Source organism: Azolla caroliniana, unplaced genomic scaffold (genome assembly GCF_043228905.1).
Source record: "Azolla caroliniana isolate FFs.n. ecotype wild unplaced genomic scaffold, voAzoCaro1.0.p SCAF_1, whole genome shotgun sequence".
NCBI classification, from domain to species: domain Eukaryota; kingdom Viridiplantae; phylum Streptophyta; class Polypodiopsida; order Salviniales; family Salviniaceae; genus Azolla; species Azolla caroliniana.
The window spans coordinates 7,341,241-7,356,598 of NW_028230436.1; the positions used below are offsets into that span (position 1 = coordinate 7,341,241).

At 38.5% G+C, this 15,358-nt stretch overlaps 2 protein-coding genes across 2 annotated transcripts; both read left to right on the forward strand.

Moving 5' to 3' along the window:
- Window positions 1–6,503: 6,503 nt before the first annotated feature.
- On the forward strand, window positions 6,504–8,070 carry LOC147868725 (basic leucine zipper 23-like). Its single transcript, XM_087322868.1, has one exon. The coding sequence runs from the start codon at window positions 6,584–6,586 to the stop codon at window positions 7,463–7,465; it is 882 nt and encodes a 293-aa protein (XP_087178994.1). The 5' UTR covers window positions 6,504–6,583; the 3' UTR covers window positions 7,466–8,070.
- A 3,019-nt stretch (window positions 8,071–11,089) lies between these two features.
- Window positions 11,090–13,210, forward strand: LOC147868726 (putative pentatricopeptide repeat-containing protein At3g05240). Its single transcript, XM_087322880.1, has one exon. It carries the CDS (start codon window positions 11,150–11,152, stop codon window positions 13,076–13,078), a length of 1,929 nt encoding a protein of 642 aa, XP_087179006.1. The 5' UTR covers window positions 11,090–11,149; the 3' UTR covers window positions 13,079–13,210.
- The last annotated feature ends 2,148 nt before the right edge of the window (window positions 13,211–15,358 follow it).

Genomic DNA, 15,358 nt, shown 5'->3' on the forward strand with positions numbered 1-15,358 from the left:
CCCAAAAGGCACTACTTGGCCAACTTCCACCATGTCTTGGCAACCACATCTTCCATCTGCGTCGTTAGAGAATTTTCCAAGGTGCCTCAGGTGGTTGCAAGCTCTTGACCACCAATTTGTCTAGCAAGGCCTTCATTTGCACCATAATATCTATTAGTCCCACCCCACCTTCACTTTTATCTTTTATGAGTGTAGTCCATGCAACCTTTGCACAAGCATGTTTTTCCTCTATGCCCCCCCATAAGAAATTTCTGATCAGCCTTTTTATCACTTTCATCATATTGTGGCCATTAGAACCTAATTTGCAATCACAATCTTGGCTGCAAAGGATAGTTTTCTTGCATTCCACCATATTAACTTCGCTTTTATTTTGTCCACAAGTAGAGTGTAGTGTTCTAAGTGATCAATGTCCATCCCAATTTTGAAACCCAAGTATCTAGTAGCTTCTCCTCTCCTCAACCATATGAAATTAGGGTTTGGAGCCCAATTTACCATAGGCTTATTGCTAATCCAAATGCCCACTGATTTATTCCAGTTTATTTTCTCACCCAATTCCCTACAAAACTCATTTATTGCACTTTGTTGTCTGTCCAAGTTGTTTGCATCCCCCTTAACATAGGTTGTTGTATCATCAACATATTCTGTATCAAGCATCATTCCTGCATCCTCGGGTAGGGGAAGGCCTTGTATTTGCCAATATCTATCACCAATCTGATAATCCAAAGTTTCCGCTGCAATAATGAATATCCAATGAGGTTTTGTGGTTGAGACAAAAAAATGACAACTAATTGTTTTGTGTGTGAATTTAAACCATACCAAAACAATCAATGCAACCACATAACCTACCCTTGCTCATCAACTTGCCCTCGAGTTCACGGAATGTTATGATCAGAGGATATTAAAGATGAAACACACATCGATATAGTAATCTTGATATCATGTGGCCCAACAATAGGAGGAAAGTGGCTACCATCATTAAGATGGGGCTTTATTCAGAATTTTCATTTGTTTAAAACAACCTTATTAGAAGATAGGTTTTTTAATGGAATTCTCACAAGTTGGTCAACTGTTAAAAAGTTTCTAGTTTGGAAGGCGCCTTCGACAACGGATGACTTGTTGAGACAGCCCTTGACCTGGAACTTTTTCTTTTCAGATTCAAGGGGTTTTCTGCTTGGTAGCCGTCCTCGGTTGAATTGGGCTTCTATGGATGCATCAATAGCAGGTAATGTTCTATCATGGGGAGGCTATGTTATGAATCAACCATTACAATCTTTGCCGACGCTTTCAGTTCGAGGAAGTGTTATTATGTGCAATGATATGCAAGTGGCATTGGGACAATTTATGGCTTCATGGTCCCCCTCTAGCAATCAGATTTGGTTTGGTTATTTCTCTCCTTTAAAAGTTATTTTAGGAGCTAAAGTAATTAACACTACGGGTGATGTAATATACTTTAATGTGGATGATGATGGTAGGTTGTGGCATGTATTTTCTGAATCAGATGTGTGGATGTCCGCTAATGTTTCAGCGATTCGAGTAGTTGCAAGATCGGGAAAAAATGGTTCTTGGATCCACCCTTTCAAGGATGCTTACGATGTTGTTCATTGTGGGTTTTTAAAAAAAAACCGCTTTATAATTTGGATTGGGATCCAACTGATTATCAATGGAAAAAACCGAATGCTAGTGGAAATGGTAAACACTTGGAGTTTTTCCGGTATTCAATTAAGCTAGGTAGAAATTTATTATTGCAATCAAAGTATAAATGCCCTGTTGCCATGAAGCATTGGACTGCAAATAATGTGAATGCATTGCAACTTACAAAATTTTGGAAATGGTTGTGGAGTATGCGGTTGCCGAAAAAAGTGATTTGTTTTCGTTGGTTGTTGATGCATTATGCTCTTCCTGTTGGTGATTGGTTGAGGCAAAATCAACAATATGCTTGTGGAATGCATTGTGGTGCATTTACGGAATCTATTTTGCATTTGTTTTGGTTATGTCCCAAAATCAAGCAATTCTAGAGTAAATTGTTTTTATTATTGAGACACCATTATACTCGTTCTATCTTCTCGTGGGGTGTAGTATTATGGGGTGTCCTTCATGGAGATGTTATGAAGTATGAAACTATGCATGCTTCTCATGTTTTTCACTTTTCCAATGGGTACATTTATCTCACTTCATTTCCATCTTTTATTCCACAGTTTAGAACTGAAATTTTGGTTATTTGGCGTACTATTACGTCATTAGCTCTTTGGACAATATGGAAAATGAGATGCGAGGTTGTTTTTAATAATGCTCACATACATCTCAGTACTATGCTTATTGAATTCTGGTTGTTATTTGTCCATACCATACGTGGACTATGATGATCTGCAAGGTTCAACTGATGCTCAAAGGCAACGTCAAGTGGACTTTAAGAAACGGTGGTGAGGGCTTCACTTATTTTCAGATACGACTTCTGGTATAAAGTGGAATTATGCCATACCTTCTTTATTATTGCATAGCTTGTAGATTGTGCTCCATTTGTTCCTTATATGATATCATCTGTTTTATCAGATGTTGGTATTAGCTTTGTATTACAATAGAGGTGAGATGAAATGTCTCCTTCTGTTTTCTATATGTACATTTCTCAACAATATACTAAGGCGTATCTTTCTTTTAAAAAGAAAAAATCTTGATATCATGTCAATGTGATTCATGGATCAATTTCTACCCCTATAAAATCCATCATATTAATAAATGAAATACATAGAGACATCTTAAGCGGGTATGTCAAATGGCCACAATTTGAAAAGTTGTTTCCATTGGAGGTCATACAAATTAAACTCTCTAAAAAGACTCCAATTTTGGTACAATCACCCGACAACTCTACTTTACGACCTGGTTTTATGACATCTATGAAAAGGTTTAGTTGGAACGATTGAAAGACACTTGGAAATATTTTCTTATGATAAAAGAAGGCATCAATAATGTGAGGATGCATACCCTTCCTCTCATTAAGAAATCTTGTAGAGTTTATGAGAGTGAGTAGTGCATGAGAAATGTTTTTCTAGGAATATTATATCATAGGCTATAGCTTGTAAAAAATATCACAATTACTCTTTTTTTGTTCACTTAAATAAAACATTGAATACATTTCTATGTGTGATTTATCGCATAAACAAAGGTATAGATGTTAGACATACAAGGAGAAAGAAATGAAATATTCTAGCCCTAGTGCAAGAAGACATTTGAACACTTCACATGTGATTGATTGAAATACTAGCATGTCATGTTAAACTCGCTAGATCTATTCATAGAGCTTCTAGCATGCAATGTGGTATATTGACCCCTCATGAGTCAATCATTCGAGCTCCAACACTTAGGTATGAGTCGTGTTGGCCCCATCAAGGAGACTTGAATCAAGAATATATCTCATTTGCTTGTTGGTATGGAGTCCAAGTGGGAGAACACCCTATCATTGAGGAGACAAGCAAGAGCGCGTGTCACTTGTGTTTGAGAATACCAATGGAGTGAACTATTTCACTCAAGAACCATCTTCTCACACTGACTCTAAACATCTTGAACAACTAATTAAGCGTGGTATTGAGAAACCTTAAGCTACAATTGTAACTCCATTAAGTGTGTAAAGTAATTAATCAAATATAACATAAGAAATCCATATATAAACAATATACCCATTGTGAATTACATTGAAGCTCAAATATTGAATATGACAATTTAGGTTTGAACTTATAGCTTAAGGTGACGATCAAGGCTTGATGAAAGTGAGAGAACCAACAAAAACAAGATTGAGGCTATAACTCCATATAATATATGAAGAAGAAGCTCTAAAGAGAACCAAAACTGACCTTTGTAGTCTTTTACATTATTTATGCCCTCTTGCACTATAGTCACAAGTTCCTTGTATGTAATCCCCCTTCTATTCGTATCTCAACTTATCTCTATGAGGTTCTAACTTCTCACTACCTATTTCTACACCTTGTCCTCTCGCTTTTATAACCTAGAGACACCTATAAAAAAAGGAGGGGGTGGGAGACCGTGGGACCTTTATGTTAGCAAAATATCACTAAATTTCTCCCCGAAATCAAAAGTTTACCTTTCTCCCCTAATTTTGAAAATTACCCCCAGGCTGCTCCTCAAATATCAAAACTAAACACACACACACACACACACACACACAAAATAAGACATACATGCACATGAAAGAGAAGTACAAGTGCACACATTTTTTTATTATAAACTACTGAAATATACATTCCCATTTCCACAAATACACACTTGCACACGTTCACACACACATATTCGTTGATTACATAGACATAGACATACAACGTTCTATAGTTACACACACAAATGGGATTATGCCAATTACACCAGCCTCCCCCGTTGCACTCATATACCCATGGTATATGTGCATATTAAAACATAAACACCATTAAAAGTGCAACCACATACAAACCTCAAATAAACTAAAAATCACAATACATATAGAGGTGCAACCACATTTTACTCACACTTACAACATATCAACACTCACAAAATTCACACTTACAAGTGCACTGTTGTGAATGGAGGAGGGGATATCATCAAGGGCAACATTAATTGACATTCTACATGCATGGCTCTCGCAAACCTACCTAGGCAATGCCATGAAATCCAATTTTCTTGGTTTCTTACACACCCTTCTCACAAAATATTGTGAAATTGTGGGGCTTTTATTGAGGTCAAAGGAGAATCTCCAACAAGGGTGGCCATGGTCATGGGAGTGGTGGTATCAAATTTAGGGCATAATCTACATAATTTGTCGTAACAAGTTGAAGATGCAGATGGTGGTTTGCTTGTCAAGGTAAAGTATTCGGCTATAATCATTTGTCGATGTAGTTGTGACCTTCATTTTTATTGCTTTGCAAGTGTATTGTGACGAGGTCACTCTATATTATTTATTTATATCATTATATATCATCTTTTTTGTGGGGAATGGGGGGTTGTGATGTCAATGGAGGTGATCGTGGTGAGTTCTGAAGGTTTATTTGATTAGTGGTGTAGGGCTACTTTGTTTGGCATTAGGAATAGTATCACCCTTGCGTTATGTTGGTTGCAATAATGTAGGAGGATGAAAAGCCAATAGGGGTGAGGGTGAAGTGTTGTTGATGTCTTCCTAATTGATTTTTAGAGCTATCTACATCATTCAACGAGTCATCTATTGTTGTGACAGTGATTGCATGGAGTAATTTGAAGGGAAAGCATCTCCTCGATTCTATTTAAAGTGACTGAGATTTTTTTATTGTGGTAATAGATCAAAGGAACATTTCATTAGAAGAATTTGAAAAGTTCAATCTTGACTTTGTTGCAAAAATGAGAAATCGGGTGCTCACATAATGTACACAATTTTCGTGACAAATGTAACTTCTCCATTTAACTTGAATAATCAAGGTGGATCAATCATCTCAATCAATACTTGCAAAGGAAGTAAGATATTGGCCACAATAAAATAAACTCATGTATGGTCTTATAGAAATAACAATAAATAAAGGAATGGACAACCCATGTAGATAGCTCGCCAATGCATATTTCATTAAACAATTATGTAAAGCTGAACTCTTTTGCATGAAAATGGGTGTTGATGACCATCTTTAGTCATTGTTGATGAGCTAATATCTATGTATGCGTGCATGCCTCCTTTCCATTTGATAGACTTTAGGATTTAAATAAGAATATTTTGTAGCCACACCCGATATGTATCAAATTGTTCATGTATTTGATGGAAACAAACTAGATGTTGAGTGACCTAGGTGGTTTAAAAATATTGAAGAGAAACCATTTTTTGAGCTTCATGATTGTTTTGGGGTCTCTTAGAAAGCTTTTATATAAGTAGAGTGTGAGAGCTCATCAACAAGAGGAGCTTAGAGGACATATAGAGAGCATCGAAATGATGGAAGCTAGAGAAAATGAGTGGTAGAAATTTAAAGTGAAAAGTATGGAAGTTGTTCGCCACACGCTCCTTTGGGTGCATACTTTTCAACATGTGTGGCCCACAACTGGACACTACTATCGAGATTTGAAACTAATACTATTGTTGTTGTTGTTGCTACTACTACTACTACTACTACTACTACTAATATCAACTTGGTTTGACATGATTCCAAAGTTAGGGAGAGAGCGAGTCGGTGTGTTGTTGACTACGAATGTTAAAGAGGTCTCCGATAGAGTTTGTGCAATGAAGCAGAAGTCTGTTTTTTTGTTGGCGGTGTTCTGTCCGCGCGGACGGCCGGCCGGCCTTGTGTTGCCCCCAATATTCTTGATGGACTCTCTTTCTCTTTGGAAGCCCCCCCCCACCACGACAAACTTACTACAAAGTATATAACCCTTACAACAGACAAAAGAGAAGATCCGGGCGCTCAGTGTGAAACCGGAGGAGAGAGAAAACACACACAACAGAGTAGAGAGAGAGAGACACACACACACAGATGTCCTCATCTCTGTCTCTGTCTCTGTTTCTCTCTCCTTCCTTCGGTCTGCGCTCTGCAGAGCGTGGGCGGGGCTCGTGGAACAGCGGAAGGAGGAGGAGAGACTGAGCAGAGAAGATATGGCGGACGAAGGAGAGACGAGCGATTGCGGGGACAACCACAATGGCGATGGCAGCCACCACAGAGACAGCGGGGACGACGTGTTCGGAGAGTGCAACGATCTGTCGAGCATGATGATGATGAGCATGGAAGAGCGAAGCTTCCTGGACGATCTTCTCAAAGGTACTCCTAACACCACCACACACGCTTGCACCCACACCCACACGTGCAACCCGCCCGGCCCTAGCAACCTCCCACATACCCACACGTGTGTCCACACCCACAGTACCCTCCTCTTCACCTCCCACGAACACGAAGAAGGAACCACCACAACCACGGGTGATTCCGAAACCCTAATCAGGGACAGCCTTGACCACAAATTCCATTCCTCCGATACCTGTGTCTCCCGTTTCCCTAAGAAAAGACCCTTGGGCAATCGTGAAGCCGTGAAGAAGTATAGGGAGAAGAAGAAGGCTCATATCTCTTACCTCGAGGAGCAAGTCCAACAGCTTAGGTCTTTAAATCAACAGCTCATGAAGAGGTTGCAAGGGCAAGCTGCCCTTGAAGCTGAGGTCTCTCGGCTTCGGAATGTTCTCGCCGAGTTTCGAGGCAGAATTGATGGAGAATTAGGCGGCATCCAACACCCGAAGGATTCGAGAATTGTGAGATCTCTTCATGGCGGCTATGTGCTGAACTCTTTTAGTGTCCCTTGTGGTGGAACCGATGTGCCTTGTCTTCACCCTCTCCTCAATGAAGAAAGGGTGTCTTCTCCCGTGCAAAATTCTGTTTTATCATGTCCAAAAGCAAACACTAGCTGTGACAGGAAACCAGAAGCTCGAAAAAGGAAATCTGGGACCACAAACACAAAGGGCTCGGCTTCGGTCACAGATTATACCGATTGATTGATTGATTGATTGACACTTTAATACATTTGACTGCTTCATTGATATACCATATTTTGCTTTGCTCCATCACAGTGATGCTCTATCTCATATGAGCATGTTTTTCACCCTCACATTTTCTTCATCATTTAATCAATCCATCATTGATGATCGGTTTAACATCCTGTTTGAGGATGTTTATTTCTCGGTATCCACACCGTTTAAGTGATTTTTAAAGCATCTTTAGTCTATTTTTTAGGCAAGTAGCAAAATTGTCGAGAATGATCGCCAAAAGCTCATTGCAAATTATTTGGGGCTAACAAAATGTCTGAGGTGATCGATCGAATGCTGCCAAATGCTGTTCTAAAGTTGGCGAACAACTGGCTTTGTTGTTGTGTGATGTCGAATTGTCAAGGCTCTGATACCATGGAAGAGATTATCTTGACATGGATGATTGTTTCAAGTTGCGAACTTGAGGATGAGTTCTCGCAGGACTCTAACTGGATTCAATAATTGTTGTTGCGGGTATTATCTGGGGAGGATAAAAAGTTAATGAGAAACAATCTTGTATGACTCTTAACAAGTCAGACCAATGCTAATAGAATGTAATTAACAAGGGGTTTTCTAAGTCATCTTCATTACTGACTTTAGACAAAGACTACAGTTGAATATGACATGTGCCTATTTATTTTACTGCAGAATTTTCATTCCATAGCCAGTTGAGGTTCTTAGGCTATTGATGGTGTCTAGTTTAAGTTTTATTTAGGAATACGCGCTCATCAGGAGAGGTCAGAAGTTATTGAATTTCGACCTTTTCCTGAAAAGAGATCTAGGTTACCAGATTGGTGATTTTGCCAAGTGTTATGTGCACATTTCGTATTTCTTAAAGTTTTATTTAGACTTTTGGTTGCATTTATTATTACATAAAGCTGCGTGCATGAGAATTAGGGCTGGGATTATCTCAATCAGGGTTGAGGTTATATTTTGCACATCCAACAAATTTGACCTGCATCTGTCATATAGAGCCTGTTAGGTTTCTTTGATTTTGAAGTCATATTTTGATAATTGTTATGATTTGTAATTCATATTCTGTTATGTAGAGCCTGTTAGGTTCCTTTGATTTTGAAGTCATGTTTTGATAATTGTTATGATTTGTAATTTGAAAGCAATTCATATTCTGTTTCTGAAGATACATATGTGAATATTCAAAGTTTTTTATGAATCAGAAAGTTTTTGCACTCCCTAAAGGGGCAATACAATAGGAATTTTGAAATTAGAGTGAGAACTCAGAAGAAGGTGATTAGGTTGAGAGGTATGATATTTGTTCTGGAAGCACTTCATGGTCAAAGATTTCTATGAATCAGTAAGATTTTGGTCACCCTAGAAGGACAATGCAATGGAAATTTTGAAATATGAGAGAAAACTCATAACATGAAAACTGGTTGTGCATAGGGTAAACCATCTTTTTGGCAAACTGCTTGTCATAGGAATCTATTTCTTTATGGAGTCTGAATGAAATTGGTACTTGTGCAACAGGTAAGTATCATATTTTTGGGGATTGACAAAGGACAATGCCCATGTAGATGGTCTAGAAATTATCCTTGATGTTCTGTGCGGTGTGATTATGAATTAATATTGATGATTCATAACTTGGTGGTGATAAGGTAATGTAGTTACTAGTGATTATAAATTAATGTTGATTTATTGAATTATAGTTGGTGTTAAGTTGTGGGCTAATATATGTGATTTATCAATGTACTATTTGTGCCTCACAAACGATCAGAAGGGCAATGTAACCATCACGTTTTGCTAATATGATACATTAAGCAAAGTTTGTTATCCCTAGGGCAATGTAACCATCACGTTTTACTAATATGATACCTTAAGCAAAGTTTGTTATCTCTAGACGATACATTTGTTAAATTGAGCAACCCCAAATTTCATTTTTGTATGTACTATTTCACTTTCAATCACTCTTCGAGTAGTACATTTCATGTTGATTTCCATAGATGATCTATGGTTAATGCATATTTTCTCAAACACATGACATGGTCATTCTTCAAATGTTTGAGCATCGAACCTAAAGATGAAACAAGAGGTTACTTTAGTTTGGGGCTTTCCTGACAATATTAACACAAGTGGATATCATTGTAATCTCTTAGGTTTGTATCTATGTAATAGAATACTTCTCGGGTGTTTCTGTGTGTCTCTTCCCCTATATCAATATATCTAATGCTCCCACATGCTTTGAGAAGACAAGCAAAAGTGTCATCATTACATTTGTCGATAATTATTGAAAGTTCCATGATTCATTGTCTCTTGGGCATAATTGTAAAAGAAAACATCTTAGGATACATACCTTCATAGGTTTCGAAAACTTATTGAACACTTCACGAGATTTGATGTCCACCATTTTTATTGCCCAAAATAACATTTCGTTCCAATTATTCCTAGCATGTATTCTTGTTGCCTCAAGAATTTGATGGAACCTAATAGAGGCTTGTGGTTCTAAACCGTCTATTGTTGTTTACGATATAATTCTTCTCTTACCATATTCAAATTATGTGTAATAATTATATTCAAACCCCCATCATTGAGTTTTTCTTGGACCAAATATATTTTTTGAATCCATGCATAATAGAGATCTAGTTAATTTGTGTCAGAAATGTCAAGGGTACTACACTACTTGAATAGGAAACAAAAATAATCTAATGCGGGGTAATGATAATAAACAACACAAACATAACAAAAAGAATGCACAATGCTCCACAATTTTTATTGTGGAAGACCCTCTAGGAGGGATAAAAGGCCAAGGGACCAAGTTCAGAAAACTATCCACCATTAGCCAATAAAGGGCACAATGGTGTCATATTCTAAATAAACCAGAGTGTTACATGGAAAACACAACTACTCATAGGATTCCACTATGCACATCCTTTGAGCCTTCCCGTTTTACCATGTGCCATATTGACAATCGTTCTTTGATCGTGTCTTTTGATGAGCATACACTTACTCTCTTTTGTGCATGACATTGTCACATAATTTATCTATTGTGAATCTCCTAATGATCATTCTTTAGTCCTACTCGTTGTTTTTAAGAGCATGCCATCGATAAATCCAAATCTTTTTTGCACAACTTCTATATCATTTCCCCCCATGCTCGTCAACTCTAATCGTTCCACATTGATTAATCTCATTCCCATAATCAACGTTGAGGGATTGGCATGGGTGTTTTGCTAGGGAAATTCTTCAATGTCCATGTGAAGAACAATACCCTTGCAACGATGAGCGATTAGCATGGGTGTTCATGTACCTAGTGGGACATGAACCGACCACAAAGCAAGAGTTTAAAAGGCACAAGGTTTACTACTTGACTAAGACTCGTTGTATTAAATTGAGGGAAAACCTCGTAAACACCACTAAGGTCATCTTTACTTTCCCAAATGGCCATAAGTTTTCACCATTTCCACATGAAATCCACACTCAGCCCCATCAAGTTTCGAGAGAAAAGTTGATTCATCGCATTTTCCTCTCTGTAGGGGAGGCGTTGACATACGGCAAAGATTCAGGGGTAATTTGGAAAATAAAGAAAATCCTTTGAAAGGGCATTTGTGAGGTTTCCCCTAATTCTAGTTCTAGCTGAGAAACAAGGCCCAGAACAGGGGATTCCAGAAGAAGAAGAAGAAGAAGGTTTCTTCTGTTTGAATGGCGTGCAATGTTTGCAGTTTCTTCAGTGCAGAGCTGTTCATCAGGGATCCCTCTCTTTGTCACCCATGTAGCTACTACACCAACACAAACAGTAATAAGGTAAGTCATCCTCATGGCATCATTGCACTCCTCCATTCCAATGAAATTCCAAACAGAGAAGGTAACAATCAGAGAAGAATAAGCCTATGGAGATTAAATTGTCTGGTTCTTGATGAAGCCAAGATGGAGGAATTAGCAAGTCCCAGGGTCGAGTTTCAATCCCTTTTGGATTTGCTTGTATTATGTGGAAAACACAAGGATATAGTTAAAGCTAGAAAGTTGCATTCTCATATTCTCGAGAACAAACTTTTCCTGAACAACCCTTGCATCCACAATGCCATCCTTAGTATGTACACAAAATGTGGGGAGATCGAAGAAGCGCAAGAAGTGTTCGAAAAGCTTCCTATACGGAACATTGTCTCTTGGAATACACTCATTTCAGGCTATACTCTCTGTAGCCGTAATCATGAAGCATTGGATTGCTTCAAGAGAATGATCAGAGATGATGGATTCACCCCAAATGCAGTCACATTCCTTTGTGTCTTGAAAGCTTGTGGAAGCACTGGCTTACTTGAAGCCGGACAACAGATACACCAAATGGTGACCGCTCAACGAGGGTTATTAAGGAAAAATGTTAAACTTGGTAACGCATTGGTGGATATGTATGCCAAATGTGGCATGATTCATAAAGCACGAGAAGTATTCTACGAACTCCCGGTTCATGACGTTATTTCGTGGAATTCACTTATATCTGGATATGCTGAACATGGCCTTCGTGATGAAGCTCTGGATTGCTTAATGCATATGCAACATGAGGGTATATCTCCCAATGGGACCACCTTGGTTTGCCTTTTGAAAGCTTGCCATGGGTCAGAGTCACTTACTACGGGAGAGAAGATACATTCTGAGGCCGTTAAGAGCGGTTTATTGGGGGAAAGTGTTGTTTTAGGAAATGCGATCATAGACATGTATGTGAAGTGCAATATGCTCGAGAAAGGGAAAGGAGTGTTTGAAGACGAGCTCCTGGAACGGGACACGGCCTCTTGGAATACGATGATCAACGGATATTCACGACATGGACTCGATCATGAAGCAGTGGGCTTGTTCCTCCGGATGCGAGAGGAGAGGCACTCCCCTCCGAACGCAATCACTTTTGTTTGTGTTCTGAAAGCATGTGGAAGCATTGGATTTCTAGAGATGGGAGAAGAGATACATACCGAAGTGAGTAAAGGAGGAGTGATAAAGAGAAACATTATCCTCGGGAACGCTCTTGTAGACATGTATGCAAAATGTGGCATGCTTGGATATGCACAACAAGTGTTCGATGAGCTCCCAGTAAGGGATAGCGCATCTTGGAATGCATTGCTTGCAGGGTATGCTCAATTTGGTCTCTCTAAAATGGTGTTTTGCTTATTCATAGAAATGAATGCACAAAATGTGGTTCCAGATCTTATTACATTCCTTGTTCTCTTGAATGCATGTAGTCATTCAGGTTTAGTAGAAGAGGGGCAAGTGATGTTTGATGGTATGCATGATGTTTACCAACTCCCTCCAACATTAGAACACTATGCTTGCATGGTAGATCTATTTAGCCGAGCAGGATACTTCGAGAAAGCCGTGCTTGAAATCGATAAGGTTTCAGCTTTTGAACGTCTCCCACTCTGGTGGAGTCTTTTGGGTGCTTGTAGCAAGTGGCTAAATGTGGAGGTTGGGAAATGGGCCTTTGAGCAAGCAGTAGAGGTGGACCAGAAGTGTGCCGACACATATATATGCATGAGAAATATATATGCGGCTGCTGGTATGCTCAATGAAGCCGAAAAGATAGAAGCCGAGAGAATGAAAAATAAATTTTGGAACCCAGAAGTACAACAAGAATGCTTATACTAGTTGTGCATGGCTTTTACCACTGTCGAAGTGCATTCATTTATACATCTGTACATGGCTATCAATCATGTCACTACCAATGCTTAGTACATATGACACTTTGATAAAGCTGAAAAAAGTTATTATCTTTTTCCCACAAGCATTCTCCAGTCTAATGCTGAAAGCTCATACTTACGAGATTGGACCTATAGTGTATGAATGAGGTTAATGAATCCTACAAATAGGATTGGGCTGATTGTATGGAATGCCAACCATTGAGCCAAAGTGTATTACATGTATAGTTTGTATACTATTGAGTAGTAGGATGTATGCAGAAGACTCACAATAAATTGTGGAACCCAGAAGTACAACAAGAATGCTTATACTAGTTGTGCATAGCTTTTACCACTGTCGAAGTGCATTCATGTATACATCTGTACATGGCTATCAATCATGTCACTGCCAATGCTTAGTACATTGGCCGTGTCTGACAGTTCAATAAAAATGAAAAAAGTTATTATCTTTTTCCCACAAGCATTCTCCAGTCTAATGCTGAAAGCTCCTACTTACGAGATTGGACCTATAGCGTATGAATGAGGTTAATGAATCCCACAAATAGGATTGGGCTGATTGTATGGAATGCCAACCATTGAGCCAAGGTCTATTACATGTATAGTATGTATACTATTGAGTAGTAGGATGTATGCAGAAGACTCACAATTTTGTGAAGTTGCCCTTGCTCACTTAAAAAGTGTGTTGAATTTTCAAACTCCTTGGTTGGACATGTTTACAGAATTCAAGAGAATCATTTCAAAATTTCTACTCAATTTTAAAAAAAATAAAAATAAAAATGCTCCATTGGTATTAAAATTAACAATGCCAAAGGCAATGTACAAATTGTACATAATAGTTTCCACTCCATAATATATATTATCAAAAAAAAGGACTAACTATCAACGATGGCATTTGGCAAGACACAGCCTTTGCCAACACCACCTTAGCTACAACAAGTTAGGATTCCATGAGACCATATCTGTAGTACGAAGTGTTTGAAACTCATCTTCAATTGGCCCTTGTTATGACCTCTAAAAACCTTTCATGTTGCAGCCAACATTGGCTGAATGTGATTCCGCATATATACTAAAGCTCTTTGCTCCATCCATACTCAACATGTAACCAAATTCTTGTCACTTGAGATCAAACGTGATGGGCCGCCTTGGATAGCGATCATCTATCATCTCCCATATCGAATGGCCGCTTGAGATAAAACGTGAATTTCCTACACATCTGTGGAATTATCTCATGCATGAAAAAGAAAACTCAGACTATTATTGCGAATGGTGCATCTGTCAAACACTCGACCTTGGATGGAGAGTAAAGCACGGTTGAGGAAAGATGAAGCATGAGGGACAGACTATTAATCATTTAGTGTTATTCTTCTGGAAGATATGGGGCACCTCTTCTAGCATGGATTTTGACAAAGGGACATTCAATATTGTGAATTATTAATATTTTGGGGATCTGGCTGAGGGGCAGTTAAGCATAAAGTGTAGAGTCCTCTAGAACTCTGACTAAGGGGCATTCAATCATAAACTAGAAATCCTTGAAAAGGCTCATTACCCTGAATCAACCCTACATGTAAAGCTTAGGCTATAAATTGACATTGGTTCTCGATTTAATGTGTCAAACTCGGCCTTCCAAGTTCTATCATGTAAAATTCAGAGAATTATGATTCATTATTGCGTCGTTATTCGGTCACACAGCACGTTGAACATTTGTACATAGGGAAACACAGAAATCTGAAGGTATGTCTTGCATGTAAGTTGTTGTCAATGTCCATCACTGTTAATATGGCTTAAGGCATGTCTGACAGGTAAGAATGAGTTTGACACTGTTGATATCCATTCTTTACTGCATCAAGAGTTGGTAAGATATTGGTATGCCAAGATTGCTCATGACAAGCAACTTATTTATACTTCGATTGCAAGAAAAGTTTGGATATTGATAGTTAACCATGGGCAAATCAAACATGATATCCTTCGATTGATGACAAGTAACTAATAGTGTACTCACTCGGAAGGAGCAAGCCAATTCTCATTATCTTTGTAATAATGGAATGTGATTATTTGTTTCTCAATCTGTTCTATTGTCTTAAGAAAATGGTACAAGGCCGCACACACACAGACACAGGTATATGTGTTGTGCTTGTGTAGAGGACCTTCAAAACGCCCCTCCCCTCCCCAACCCAAAAATGGAAAACAGAAAAAAAAAGCAAAAGAAGTAAATATATGGATAATTTAATAG